The sequence below is a fragment of the Anomaloglossus baeobatrachus genome, chromosome 6 (assembly GCF_048569485.1).
Source record: "Anomaloglossus baeobatrachus isolate aAnoBae1 chromosome 6, aAnoBae1.hap1, whole genome shotgun sequence".
NCBI classification, from domain to species: Eukaryota; Metazoa; Chordata; class Amphibia; order Anura; family Aromobatidae; genus Anomaloglossus; species Anomaloglossus baeobatrachus.
The window spans coordinates 128,989,934-129,005,902 of NC_134358.1; the positions used below are offsets into that span (position 1 = coordinate 128,989,934).

The following is a 15,969-nucleotide window of genomic DNA, read 5'->3' on the forward strand; positions in this document are numbered from 1 at the left end:
GTTAAAGAGGTCTTCTGATGAGAAGTAAAAGCTCAATCACCAGCCCAATGTCCCGGAATGTACTGTAATCTCATGGACTTTATTCTGATCCAGTCATCCATCTTTCTTATTCACAGGTATGTGTATATAAAAATAAAGATTTTTTTTTTGTGTGTTCTGACCAGCATTACCGAACCCAGCATCCCCCTGTTTAGATCCATTGTCACAAATCAGTATCTCTATATTCTGACTTCTCACTATCTGCCATATTTTGGAATTCTGTACCCAAACAAGTCCGATTGTCTGCAACATTTGGAACGTTCAGTCGGAACTTGAAAATTCATCTCTTCAAGAAAGCTTACACCCTGCTGCCGCCTCACCATCAACACAGCGATGTCCTGTTATCCTGAAAAACTGTAACCCCATAAGGGCAGAGCTCTAACCCCCGTACTAGTCTGTCACTGGTATTCTGTTCAGTGTCATTTACATTTTGTCAGTAAACCTTTTTTCAAGTGTACTGCACCATGGAATCAATGGTGCTCTAAAGATAAAAAATAAAATATTATATCTATATCTATGGACAAAGAAAAAGAGGAGGGCTTGTCCAAGTAGTGGACATCCCTATTAAACATTTACAGCACCAAATCTGGGTCTGATCATGCTTCACATCTACATTTAAATGATGTATGCTATATTCTTCGATAGTCACTTTGTCCATATTCATGGATATTCTGTCTTTTTACTCGCCCAAATGCATCTAGATTAAAGACCGCTTTTACGCGCTGCAATATCATGACAGATATCGCTAGCGTGCGTACCCGCCCCCATCGGTTGTGCGTCATGGGCAAATCGCTGCCCGTGGCGTACAGCATCGCACGGACCCATCACACTACTTACCTGCCTAGCGATGTCGCTGTGACCTGCGAACCTGCGGTTCGTTCAGCGTCACAGCGACGTCACAGCTGCGTCACTGAACCGCCGCCCAATAGAAGCGGAGGGGCGGAGATGAGCGGGACGAACATACCGCCCACCTCTTTTCTTCCGCATTGCGGGCGGGAGGCAGGTAAGGAGAGGTTCCTCGTTCCTGCAGTGTCACACGGAGCGATGTGTGCTGCCGCAGGAACGCCGAACTACATCGTTACTGCAGCCGCATCGATATTCGAGAATGGACCCCCATGTCACTGATGAGCGATTTTGTACGTTTTTGCGACGATGCAAAATTGCTCATAGGTGTCACACGCAACGGCATCGCTAAAGCGACCGGATGTGCGTCACAAATTCCGTGACCCCAACGAGATCGCTTGAGCAATGTCGCAGCGTGTAAAGCGACCTTAAGAGTAATTGATTGAGTAAAGGGCTCCCCAGGATCTCTAGGGTTAGACGACGGTGAGTAGAGGTGCCAACCTTCGTGGTCAGGTAGGGTATTTCTTAGGGAAAGTGTCGAATCCTCCTTTGCCCTGTATCTGGACGTATCCAGTCTTGTAGTTTGCCTGGTGTTATAGTGGATAACTACGATCACTCAGGATATGATTAATTATATATTCCAGGAACTAGTGTGAAGTTTTATTTTAATTATGATAAATAAAATATAGCTTCCATTGGGATGATTTTTTGTATACTTAAGACTCTCTTAGAAGCTGGCTTACAACTGGTTGGTGTGGGCCAAATGTTATAAAGCGAGAGCAGAGCGCAAGGATTGGAGTCACCCTTTAACACCATCAATTATTGTATGTGAAAATACTCCATAGGTGCAGAATGGGACCAGCATTTTCCTTACTGTTACCTATATCCTGCAATGTAGTGTGCTGAAGAAATATTGGAATACAGGCGGCAGAATACGCCTTGTATGACCACTCTGGTTACACTGTATGCTGTATACTGTGGGATGTCCGCACCAACCAGTCTCAAAACTGGTCTGCAAAAGGGATGCAACGCTGGTGTGTCCCCCACTGTACAGGGACTGCAGCACGGCCCCTCAGAAAATCAAGGGGAAATGCTTCAGGGCAACAGGTGACTAGATATATTGTTAAGTAAGGGACAGTATATGTTTGATTTATTGTCCATGGGGAACAGTATTTGTCTCCATTTATTTTGGGTGTCTAGGTTTGACACTCAGTCACTGGTCAATCGTAGATCTTTTAACAAGGTCTCTTTATGGCCAGTCCATATTAGTGCGGGGAGCTAGATCACTGCTATTAGGGCTGGTTTTGGTGCATATGTATTATTCCCTTACAGTAAATTGGCATTGTGCGGTATTTACTGGATGAGAGCTATAGTGACCCTCATCTACCTATGTACATTGAATCGCGTCTATCAAGTTTTTTTTTACACTGATTTCCAATTTCAATGCATATTGCACATAATAGTAGGACTTCTGTGGATCCCGTTGATTTGTTCCCACATGCAGGGGGAGGGGGCAGGAGTCCTAAAATATTAAGGGAAAGCTTAGAAACAAAATGTGTCCATACATCAGCACCGGAAACACTGCATTCTAGAGGCTGCACACCCATCAAAGAAAAAGGACGTCACATTCCAGCGATAACCCATCACTTTGCTTATTAAAGGGGTATTCCCATTTTGTAAGGTCAAAAAAAAAATGCTATGCGATGAGGAACTAAATGCAACTTGCTGTAACTAAATGTTTTTGTGATCTGCAGGAACTAGATCCATAACTACTGTATTTTCAATGTCAAAAAATTGTAATTTATTAATTTCATCACTTCTGCCTACAGAAAGCACCAGAGACCCGGCCACACAAGGAGAGGTTTAGTGGCAGCACGTCCTCGTGTATTTCACCAGAGGACACAGACAACTCGTACTGCAGGGACAAAAGCTTGTAAGAAATGCCTGGTAAATCTTACAGGATGGCTGTCACATTGATCAGATACTTGTAGCACCCGTGTACTGGGGGGTTGTGTCACAGGACGACCACCACTGTCCATGGATGTCAGAGGGGTCCGACTCCTCTTGTAGGCCAAGCCTCACGCAACCTACAGAAACAGCAGCTGTGTGTGCTCTGGGCCCCCTGTTTCTGCATTTGGCTGGGCCCTCAGGAGGGGTTTTTACCAGCCCCCTTAGAGGACTTGAAGCTGCGATCATGCGATCCCTTGTGCTGTACAGAGTAGGGCATGAGGACTGCTCTGTATACTACAATTCACAATCTATGAATGTCGCTCACCGCCGGCATCCACTGGAGGATCGTAATGACAGAGAGGGATTATCAGCTGACCCCCCCTCCCATTGTCATGACCACCCATCAGAGCCCCGCGATCACATCACAGGAGCGCCGATGGGAGTGGGAAGGACACGCCACCCAGCTGGTGTGGGTTAAATTCCGCTGTTCGTGATTGACAGCGAGATTTAACTGGTTAACAGCTATGGGCGATTCTCCGATCCACCTGCGGCTGTTTAGATTTAATCAGCTGTCACATGCAGGGAAAGATGCGGGCTTGGCGTATGAGCCCACATCAAAGGCAGACACGTGACATATGAAGTAAACAAACGTAATGTCATGAAGGGGTTAAAGCACCACGCAAGTTTTATTTATTTTTTTTATTTCAGAGCTGGAGTGCTACTTTAAACCTAAGTCCCCTACCCTATTCTCAAGTTCGGCATCTCCACCTTTAATCAATGGCGTTGCGGTCACACGGCGCCATACTGTGACTGCAACATCTGACTGGTCAGTAGTCACGTCACACCTCTCAATGCAAGTCTATGAGAACCAGAAGAAGGCTCTCAGAGTCCCATTGAAGAGTGACTTCTGACACACTCCATGAAACACTGGAGAAATCCATCATCTCACAAACTGCCCGAGACGGTCGGGAGCAGTGGCGATAGCTTCTGAAGACGCTGGAGGGCAAGTACAAGAGTAGGGTCAGGGACTTGTAATTAAGAGCACCATTCCAGTGCTGAATAAACAAAAAACAAAAAAAAAACTAACTCTGGAGTGGTGCTTCAAAGGAGACTTTCTCCATAAATGACATTTATTAAGTGCAGAGTGATAGAATATCAAGCAGTGAGTTTATATCATATCAAACTTTATCCAGGGGTTAAAAAATTAAACACAGTAGAGGAAGGAACCAGTGAGCGATGGGCCACCTGTCTATAGCTAAAGCAAGGCCAGCATGGTCGCTCAGTGGTTGGCACTGCAGCCTTGCAGCTCTAGGATCCTGGGTTCCCAGAGTTGCTGCAGATCTACAGGAGCCTCAGGGAAGTCAGGATATTCAGTGTGTGTTTAGCTGTCACAAGATGAAATGACAGCTATGTGAGAACAGGACTCATGACTGAGGACCGGGAACATACGCTCAATACACAAATTCAGAGTAAAAAGGTGGGCACATTAAGGTGAATGATGTATGCTATAGCCACGTGAGTCCAAAAGGTCAGAAGATTTGCCACAAGCAGAAATCACTAACGCTGGTATGGCAGAAGTAGTCATTCTTCTCCTGCGCGCCATGTGACAGCGTACAATATTGCAGCCCACAGCTGTCATTTCATCTGTGACACAAACACCACACTCCCAGTTTCATGTCTTCCCTGAGGCACCTGCAGATCTACAGACAAAAGCTGGAAATCACAATCCCCCCTCAGTCATACGCTCGCTGTGCACCTCTGACGACGGAGGATCATAGCTATGAAGAGATTAATTACCCATCACCACATGGGATACATTTTTTTTTTGTGGCCATATTTCTGCACCGTGCTCTCGTCAGGCTGGATATGCACTGCTTTGTCTTCATAACGCGGTCTATCTTGGATAGGATATCAATACAAGATCAGTTTAGGTCCAGCAACCCCAAAGTATGGAGTGAGAACTGCACAGCTCTATATACGGCTTTCTGGCTGCTGCGGACCGGCTATTCTCTGGGAGCGGATCCCCGGGACCCGGCCGCGGATACTAAGCAGTGTGCAGAGCTGAAGTACATATGGGCATAACAGCGGACCACTGAGGGTGTTGGGGATCTGACCCCCACCGGTTTCATACTGACTACTTACATAGGTCATCAATAGGGAAGTAGCGGACGACCTGTTTAATAAAACAATGTAACCCCAGTCTCAGTCTGGAGATTTAGAACAAACGTAGGCTCTGTGCACACGTTCGCGTTTTTATTTACAGAAAATCTGCACATAAAAACGCATGTTTTGGCAGGAAAAAAGAAGCTAAAAACCGTGCATTTTTATATTGTGTTTGTGTGTCTTTTCACACACTTATTTCCATGCTTCTTTTCGTGCATTTCTTTAATTATGGCGGGGGTTCAGGCGCTGTACTCCTGCACTTGTTGCTGGATCTCCAGCTGATGTTACAGCTGGAACCCGTCTCTCTGCATGGAGCGGTATCCGCACCGCTGCCAGCAGTTTAACCCCTCTGAATCCTGTGATCTGTGAGATCGCAGCATTCAGGAGGCAGAGAGAGGGATCGCTTACTTCTCCCTGATGATTGAGCCCTGGAATGCGATCACAGGGTCCCGGTCACTGCCATAGTATTTCTGGGTCATCACTATGACGACCCAGGGTTACTGAGCTACGGAGAGCCCCACACACCATGCTGTATGCACGGTGTGTGAGGCGAAGTGCTGCACTATAATCCCCAGTAGTGATAAATCACTGCAGGGGATTATAGAAACGCAGAAAATAAACACAAACAAGTGACATGCTGCTTTTTTTCAGCAACAAAATCTGCAAGAAAAAAGCAGCAAGTCATGATTCTCAGACTTTGCTGGCAGGCTTTTCCCTTGCTTTTTCTGATTAAAATAAGCAAGGAAAAACACTAGAAAAACACAAAAAAAAACCCCTGCAACGTGGGCACAAGGCCTTAAAGGAATCTTTCATAAACAGAACTTCCGTAACGGAGCACTTAAGAGCTGCTTTTTCAGCGCAGTGCGGTCATCTACTGCAAACTAACATCCCACAGATACAAGCGGATGCACACGGACAGATTTTGTTACCTCCTCCACATTTGAAGCTGTTTTGGCTGAAGTTTCCATGAAGATTAGGCCATGTTCTCTGGCAAACGCTTCACCTTCTTCTTTTTTTACTTCTCTCCTGGATTCTAAATCACTGCAGGTAAAATGGACATGTCAGCCTGAAGTCAGCGCTAATTTATTGTTGTCTAAAAATTAATACTCAAAATATATAGAATAATGTGATTGGGAAAAAAGAATGAATATTTCCCCGGTTTATGGTGACACAGGAGGTGGCGCTTTTCTCCATTCATTTCATCCCAATACCTTTAATGAGATCAGCTAAGCACAATTAGCAGTGGCAGAGGGCTGCGGGGCCAGTGAAGAAAGATGGCCCCTTGGTCGCATACTGAATGCGGTGCCTTCACCCGCACGATAGCTCAAGGTCTTTGTTAATTAGTTCTAGAAGTATCACATCTAGAAGACACCTCAACTATAAATACATATATAGAACGTCTAAAAATCCTCCATGATAGCTGTCAGCGACACTTCTTCCTTGTAAAGTGCCTGTGAAATCGTAGACTGGGTTGAGGATGTATTTCTTCCCATATATGAAAACTACATCTTACTACATTTTAAAATCTTCTTCGCCCCATGAGACCAACTTCAAAGCAGCGCAGCTCCAGAGATCAATGTGACGTCTAAAGTGCTTCGCTGTCTAAATGGATGCAAAACCTTAGGAAGGCCTTGAGACATATCCGGCAAGCTTATTAATAGCCCACGAAAGGGCTGTGGAGAGATGGGGGCATCCGACAAGTGATAAAATCACTCAAGTTTTAATCCAATTGTCTGATACAACACAAAAGCAGAAGACGCTCCTATAGAGGACCGTGATCGGAGCTAAACGGGTATACACTTTTGGGGTGAATTACCATCACCAATCTGCAGCAGATTATAGTGCAATCAATTAAAGGAGGATAATTCAGATTTTAAAAGTTTTGGTTGCTCATTGTATAGTGGAATTGGTAACGATTTTATTGTGTCAATGAACAGATTTCAAATCTGAAGAATTGCAAGATTTATAGTGAAATGTAACATGTGACTTTGGTTTTCTAATATTGATAAAAATGAAAGGCGTTATCAAGCACTTTGCTTATTGCTCCTATGTTGCTCATACCTTACAGGAAGGTAGTTGGTAACTACCGGCCTGTTCTGCCTGGCACCGATCACTGCCGGCTCGGAGTGGTGACGGACTGCTCTTTCTTCATTTGACCTGATAACGACAAAGCTTCTCTTGCTGCTAGACCGCTGGCTCCCTGCATCGCATGACGTCGGCAGTGACACCACGTTGGGAGAGCACAGCGGTAGACAAGAAGCTGATGTCACCAGAATCGTCATCAGGAGTCTTCCGTGACCACTCTGAGATCAAGTGCCGAGCAGAATAGGAAGGTAGTTAGCAACTACCCGTCTGTAAGTTATATTCCCCATAGGGAAAAGTAAGCAAAGCCCCAGATAATATTGAAGCACTATAGTTTTACAGGTAGATAACACAAATGAATAGTTCATCGTTAGTAGCTTTAAGTCTAGCTTATGGAAGGTGGAGGAATCTGAGCATGGGATTTATCCTCCGAGAACCCTATGTCCTTTTATACTCTAACAACCTCTGTGATGTGATCACTAGAATTCTCTCTGCTAATCCTGTAAAGATCCATACAGGTAAAATATATGTCTTTGTACCGTGTTAGCCAGTAGAGATAAAAAAAAGTTTGTTTAAAAGAACTGAGAGTCCTCAGTGGTTGATACCTTTTAATGGCTAACTGAAAAGATGGTAATAATAGCAAGCTTTCCAGACTACTCAGGTCTTTTCATCAGGCTCAGTATAACACAAAATCTGAAGAGTCACATATTTATACACAACAGGACATAGAATGGAGTAGTAAAGAAGACAAGCTATGTGAAGCAGAACTATCAGTATGGCAATGGGGCAAACTGTTGTGGCCATAAATATTGCTGCAGTTCGTAGATAAGCAGTGTGAAAGTTTTATTGTCCTCAGATTGGGGTCCGGTCCAAAGCTTTTGTAAGGCTGGGGCCACAAGGGGCACTAGTGCGATCCAGTCATGACACTTGGCTCACGCTGGCAGCACAGCAGGAGCAGAGTGTCAAGCGAGTGTCCCTGCGACTGAGGTCCAACTGTGCGAGTGGACCTAAGCTGCGGGGGGCGGGCTGGCACTGAGGAGGGGAGGGAGGGATTTCTCTTCATCTCTCCTACGTTGCCGGCTGTTGCCATTCTCGCCCTGCACTCTCAGAACACCGATGTACTGCGAGTGCAGTGCGATTTTTCTCTCGCCCTATAGACTTGAATGGGTGCAGGAGAAAACAGAATTGCATTGCACCCGCAGCATGCTGTGACTGTTTTCTCGGTCCGATTAGGGCTGAGAAAATAATCGCTCATGTGCGCTGACACACAGGCTAATATTGGTCCGAGTGGAATGCGATGTTTTATCACACTCCACTTGCACTGTTTTTCTCGCCGTAAGGCTTTGGCCTAACCCAGACCACAGCATCATGGACATGAAATTGCTGGTATTGAAAGGAGATTTCAAGTCCCAAAGAGACAGGTGAGTCTGGGAATACAAACTTATGATGACCTTTGACACATTCAGAGCAGGAATGAATGTGTCACATGGATTTATGTCTTTTTATATCAATTAAGAAATGTGCTCCTCAGAGCATCTGGGGACATCCTAACTCTGGACCAGACCCCAATCAGAGGACAATAAAACTTTCACACTGCTTATCTATGAACTGCAGCAATATTTATGGCCACAACAGTTTCTCCTCTTGTCATAGTGATAGTTCTGCTTCATATAGCTTGTCTTATTTACTACTCCATTCTATGTCCTGTTGTGTATAAATATGTGACTCTTTAGAGTTTGTATTATACTGAGCCTGATGAAGAGACCTCTGTAGTCTCGAAAGCTTGCTATTATTACCATCTTTTCAGTTAGCCATTAAAAAGGTATCAACCTCTGAGGACTGTCAAGTTCTTGTAAAGATCCACAGACATTCAGGAACTCACTGACTGACCTCCAGAGAGCTCATATGAGGTGGGGAAAGGATACTACTAACTCCCTTGCCAATAAGAGGTCTCGAACAGACAGCCCTAACATGCATGATCAAATGGACGTCAGCTTCAGATCCCACATCATCATTGGAGACAATAGACACACAATCACTTTACCTTTTATTGGCAATTAGCATGATCACCATGTTTGAATTTGAGTGTTGACGGGCGTCTTCAAGCCAGGTAGTCAGATGATTGAATGTGTCTCTCCTAGGGACAGGAGATACAGGACAAGAGGTTTATGTCACATACTTTTCCCTGGGCCACTATGCACTGTATCAGTTGTATAACATGAACCCTCCATGACACGTATGAAGAGACACGCCAGTAGAATTATTGGCAGATGTATTCCAACACTTGTGTATATACAAAACATAAAAGTAGTCCATGGATGACGCAAGTTTACAATTAAGCCATATGAAAACCTTCATATCTGGTGTCATTTTTGGAGTGGTTCCTGCTAGGCAACACAGTTTAGAAATTGGCCTTAGCATGCAAGTGAGAAAAAGATTTAGGATTGGAATAACAACTGGGAGAGGGATGTGCATGGTGACTATACAGTTAAATTACTAAACTGCATTGAAAAATTATTCATACCCTGTGAAATTTTCCACATTTTTTTCACATTACTCCCAAAAGTTACATTTATTTTATTGGAATTTTATGTGATAGCAGCACTAAGTAGCAAGTATTTGTGAGCCGTTAAGGGAAAATTGTGATGTACATTTATAGTCGGCCCCCGGGTAGTCCGATACCCGAGTGACTAATTGCCTCCACAAGTCAGCTAATTAGTTAATTGAGTCCAGCTATGTGTAATTGATTCTCCGTATAGCTACAGCTGTTCTGTGAAGACCTCAGAGGTTTGTTTGAGGGCATTATTTATAAAGCAGCATCATGAAAACTAAGGAACACACCAGACAGGTCAGGGATAAAGTTGTGGAGAAGAGTAAAGCAGGATTAGGTTATTAAAAAATGGCCCAAGCTCTGAACAGGTCACAGAGCACAGTCCAATCCATCACAAAAAATGGAAAAGCATATGGCACAAATGCAAACCTGCCAAGACATGGCCGTCGTCCTAAACAGACATCCTAAGCAAGGAGAGCACTAATTAGAGAAAGAGTCAAGAGGTCCATGGTCACTCTGGAAGAATAACACAAATCAACAGCTCAGATGAGAGAATCTGTCCAAAAAATTATAAATATAAATATATATATATATATATATATATATATATATATATATATATAACAAGCTTATTGGTTATGTATTCTGACCTTTATGGAAGAGTGGCAAGAGGAAAGCTATTTTTGAAAGCAAAGCCATAAGAAGTCCTGTTTATAAAATGCAGAGTAGGGAGCAGAGCCAACAAAGGAGCTTTGGTTAGATGAGACCAAAGTAGAACTTTTTGGGCTAAATGTAAAATGCAGTGGGTTGTTGAAAACGAACACTGCACATCACCCTGAAAAACACCATCCCCACCATTAAACATGGTGGTAAGAGGATCATGCAGGGTGGATGATTTTGTTCAACAGGTAAAGAGAGGAAGGATGGCGCTGAATACATGGCAATTCTGGAGGAAAACCTGTTAAGAGGCTGCAAAAGACTTGGGAATTTGGTGTAGATTCACCTTCCAGCAGGACAATGACCCTAAACTTATTGACGGAGCTAAAAATGGGATGGTTTAGATTAAAGTAAATTCATGTATGAATGGCCCAGTCACAGCTCAGGCCTAAATCTTATTGAGAATCTGGGGCAAGAATTAAAAATTGCTGATCACAGGCAAAGAAATTTCAGCCTCTATATGTGCAAAGCTGGTAGACGCATACCCCAAAAAACACAGCAGCAAAAGGTGGTCACAAAAAGTATGGACTTGGGGGGGGACTGAATATAATTGCACGCCATCATTTTCAGATTTACATTATTTAAATATTTAGAAAACCATGTATCATTTCACTTACACTTCACAAATACTTGTTACTTAGTGCTGGTATCATGAAGCAGGGAATGGAAGGAAGGATCCAGCTCAGACTCCAAGGATAACTAAAACTTAATCTTTTATTTCTTCTTGTTAAAATATATATCAAAATAGGTATCATGGCATCGGCTAAATCACACTGACAGAGGCTAAATCACACTGACAGATGGCAGATGTATAACACACAACGCGTTTCGGCGGGACGCCTTCTTCAGGTCACGACGCGTCCCGCCGAAACGCGTTGTGTATTATACATCTGCCAGTGTGATTTAGCCGGTGCCATAATACCTACTTAGATATATATTTTAACAAGAAGAAATAAAAGATTAAGTTTTATTTATCCTTGGAGTCTGAGCTGGATCCTTCCTTCCATTCCCTGCTTCATGTTATCATATGGCTGGCTGCCGAGAACCGTGCTGGGACCCAGGATATTCATTTGGAGGATTTATACAGGCTTGCTCCTGCAGCGGTGAGCGTTTTTTTCCCCCTTTTTTGTGAACAATTTGTTAGTGCTGGTATATCACATAAAATTACAATAGAATACATTTAAGTTTGTTGGTGTAACGTGAAAAAAAATGTTCACTGGGTGCGGATATTTTTTTCAAGGCACTGCATCCAGTTCAAGTCTGCTTTGCAATCTAGTAGTCAAGTAGTATTTTCAGGCATTTTTAAAATGTAGATGGAAAGGAAGAACAGTAACAGCTATATAATGCTAAATGTAAATGTGCTCTCAAAGCAAGAACGTGGAAAATCCTACCTTGTAATATCATAAACTAATAAAGCACCGGCAGCGCCTCTGTAGTATGACCTTGTGATGGAGCGAAAAGATTCCTGACCGGCCTGGAAAAGGCAAGAAATGAGCAGTTATTAATTAATTCAATTTCAGATCAGCAATGGATGACAACACAAAAACCATTTCCAGAGCGATGAAGTATAAATGTGCACAACGCTCAAGTCTCACCCCAAAACACCGTCACACCGGAAAAACTGGAGCGTCAGGATCATAAAGTTGTATGGACAGAATAGCACGGGCTTTGCTTGTAAAACATTGCTTCATCTTTAGTTTCTGTTTTGTGGTTATGATTCCTCTTTTACCTACTGGTGATCTGTAGAACATGATCAGCGCTCTCCTGTGCAGCTACACATGCAATAATACACACAATACATATACATTTAAAGAATATTATAATAAATTATGAGCGAGCACAAAGGTTCCTGAGGGCTCCTTACTCGAGTCGAACAGGTTGGACGCTCTGGCGAGGTCGACCTGAGTAAGGAGTATAATGGAAGGCACTGAGCAGTCCGACTCTCCGACCACACAGGATTTCCGGGGGAGGGCGGCATTTTTTTTTTAAATTTTATTCTTTATTTATTGTACACACAGCATCTGAACACATTGCTTTTATCCCCAGTAAGAGCCATTCAGAGACTGCACGTGGCTATTCACTGTTCACTGAAGGGAGCCGGCTGTGTGGGATTGCACCCGTGATACTCGGTAGATCACCAGCTGTACCCGATCACTTGATCGAGTATGGAACAGTGGCAAGCACGCTCGCGCATCACTAGTAATATTCACCATCAGCTGTCCCCTTCACTGTATATTATACATACAGCAGCAGCTGTGCCGGTACTGCAGGTCCGCACCATTCATTTATCAGAGCTGTAATAAACGCAGTAAGGCTAAGTTCACACTTCAGTTGTTTTAAATTCGTCAGCAACGGATCAGTCGTTTTCAAGATGTCAACTAATGCAACGGATGTGTTTTTTTACAGGATTCCTTTCACAGGAATCCTGTGAAAAAACTGATCCGTTACATCCGTTATGCGTCCGTTTTTTGACGGATCAGTAATGATCCGTTTGTGTTTGGGACAGCCCAGTGGGTGTGCCAAACATGCTGGGCATGCTCAGTAGAGCATGACGGAATCCTGCGCTGGATTCCTTTGTAAGACTGATTACGACGGAATCCAGCACCATAGACATACATTACAAACTTGACGGATGGCAACGGATTCCTGCAGGGCGCGTTTATTTTGACAGCCCGAAAAACGTTACATTCTGCGTTGCTACCCGTTCGGCGGTCAGTCAAAAACGACGGACCGCGACGCAGCAGATGCAACGCAGGGTCATCAGTCTCAATCCGTCACTAATAGAAGTCTATGGGGAAATACTGGATTCCTGCAAAATATTTTGCAGGATACCGTAATTCCCCAAGGCGACGGATTGTGACTGATGCAAAACAACTGAAGTGTGAACTTAGTGTCGCGGGCGGAGGAGGGGACGCCGCGCTCTCCCACTGCTCGGGTCCGGCTGCCACTGCGGCCGCTGCGGCCTGCCGCTGCTCGGTGGCTCGAGCGATAGGCCGGATCCCGGGGACTCGAGCGGCGCTCCTCGCCCGTGAGTGAAAAAAGGAATTGGTGTTTGGGATAGTTTATTGTCCGTGACGCCACCCACGGCTGTGGTGATTTGTGGACACCACCGCTGCTCTGTATGGGGATCCCGTGAGTGATGGTATGGAGCAGCTAGATGTTAGTCCTCCCCTCCGTGGGTAGGGGGGTTGGTTGTCCCGTGGCCCAGTGATGAGGTGGGTGATGCAGGGCTTGGTGGGGTGCAGGGACGCGGGGGCAGCTCTGTGCCTTGCGGCACTGTGGTACTCACTCAGCCTGAGACGATGACACAGTTCTCGGTAAAACACACGGCTGGAAAGACGGTTCCCACGGACGGCTGCACTTGCTTTCCCCAGTAGTTGACGGTGACGGTCCCTTTTCCCTGCACCTAAGATGATGATGGTTGCGATGGGTTCCCACCGGTAACCCTCTCCCCGGCTTGGATATGGGCCGGAGGAGCCCTACTCTGGCCGCAGGCGCTGGCCCTGAGAAACTGGTGCCCTGGCGGTGGCGGTGTCTCTCTGTTACGGTTGGACTGTTGCCTTCAATCGGGACTTGGTTGTTGGGAGACAGTCGTCCCCTTCACTGACGGATTTGGCAAATTCACGGCGACTCCTAGCCTTGCCGGGATCCGAAAGGCCCCTGCCACTGGTGCTGACTGTTCTTCGTATACTGCTCCAGACCGCCGGGTCACCACCCGTCCGCGGTCCTTCCAGCAACCTCCAAGCAGTCACCTCTGCGGACAGTCACCGTCGTCTGCTGACCTTGCTGTCTCTCAGTCCGGGGCACACACCCGGACCAGCTTCAGGCTTCCTTACTGTCACTTTTACTCCAGCTCCTCTTCTTGGCTCCTCTACCACTTCACTTCCCTCACTTAACTGCACTCTAGCCCTCAGCTAGACTTCAACTCCTCTCACTTCCTCCTCCAAACTATCTCTGAACTGCCTGGTTTTCCCGCCTCCAGGGCTGTGTACTCCTCGGTGGGCGGAGCCAACCGCCTGGCCCACCCCCTGGTGTGGACATCAGCCCCTGGAGGACGGCAACAAGGATTTTGGGTTAGCCTAGGTGTTCCTAACTGGGGTGTAGGGTGTGGTGGTGTTGTGACCTGTGACCCCTGGCTTGCCCAGGGCGTCACATTAGCCTACCAGGGACATTCCTGACTAAGGCTAGAATCACATTTTCGTTGTTTTAAATCCGTCAGGTCCGTCAGCGACGGATCAGTCGTTTTTTAGATGTCAACTGACGCAACGGATGTGTTTTTCACAGGATTCCTTTCACAGGAATCCTGTGAAAAAACTGATCTGTTGCGTCCATTGCATCCGCTGTGCATCTGTTTTTTGACAGATCAGTCATGATCCGTTTGTGTTTGGGACAGCCCAGTGGGTGTGCCAAACATGCTGGGCATGCTAAGTAGAGCATGACGGAATCCAGCACCATAGACATACATTACAAGCTTGACGGATGGTGACGGATTCCTGCGCGGTGCGTTAATTTTGACGGCCCAAAAAACTTTACATTCTGCGTCATTTACGCCCGGTGGTCAGTCCAAAAACGACTGACCGCGGCGCAGCGGATGCAACGCAAGGTAATCAGTCGCAATCCGCCATCAATACAAGTCTATGGGACACAACGGAATCCGCTAAACGGATTCCGTTGTTTACCAGAGCCGCGGATTGTGACTGATACAGTTTAACGGAAATTTGAACCTAGCCTAAGGCGATGTTCACAATATGAGCATTTGGTGTTGCACATCTTCTGCAGCATTTCTGCACCTATTAGGGTAAATTACATTACGTGTGGTTTTTCCCATTACATTTTTGACGTTGCGCTGTGTGTCTCTTTTTGGTATGTCATTTTTAAATAAACCGGTTTATTTTTAATACTTCCTGGTGTTTGGCTATGAGTAAACTATTGATAAAGTTATGTGCGGATAAAGTTATTTATTTTTTTTTATTTGAGGTATGCCATTTTATGGGGAAAATCTGTACATAAACTTTGCACATTTGCGAAAGAAACTGACATGCTGGGGGTTTGAAGCACACATCACAGGTCGGTTTATGCACAGTGGCCATTAGATTCATCATCTTAGCTGGAACTGGAAGATAAACGCAGTGTCGAAAACTCACAAAAATCTCATTGTGGGAACTTAAAGTGTTTCTCCAGGACAACCTGCTCTCATTCCCCATGTTTGCCCCCATTAAAATAAAAAGCTTGTACTCGCCTCCGCTGCTGGTGGGGTTCTGGCGCTTGCATTCCCAGGACTTACATGAGATGGTTACATCACATGAGCCATGCACCAATCACTGGTGGCTTTTCTATACCCGCCTATGGACTTCTAACTAAGAGGAGGTCAGAGCTGTGGCTGGCCTAGCAGTGGACAACCCCTTTAATTTAGTTGTGTGTGTGATTAACAGTGCAGGGATACAGAATCCCACAATCAGAAGACCACTGAAGGTGATAAGAGTTGGACCCCGCCAATATTTATAACCATCCAAACAGCACAATGTAACTCTTAATACACTGCTGACAATGCTGACTGAGTGAAGCTGGAAAGGAAGTTTAAATGCATGGCCCCGGTCCACACATGCCGATATAACCCGTACTGT

At 45.2% G+C, this 15,969-nt stretch overlaps 1 protein-coding gene across 1 annotated transcript in view; it reads right to left on the minus strand.

Annotated features, from left to right (window-relative positions):
* Nucleotides 1-15,969, minus strand: part of RAB2A (RAB2A, member RAS oncogene family) — a 182,562-nt gene that overhangs the window by 49,647 nt on the left and 116,946 nt on the right. Inside the window, exons 4-6 of the mRNA XM_075353249.1 lie at nt 11,737-11,819; nt 9,122-9,214; nt 5,925-6,036 (exon numbers count right to left, since the gene is read on the minus strand). Of these exons, the coding sequence (XP_075209364.1) occupies nt 5,925-6,036; nt 9,122-9,214; nt 11,737-11,819 (288 nt within the window). The remainder of the gene's footprint in view (nt 1-5,924; nt 6,037-9,121; nt 9,215-11,736; nt 11,820-15,969) is intronic.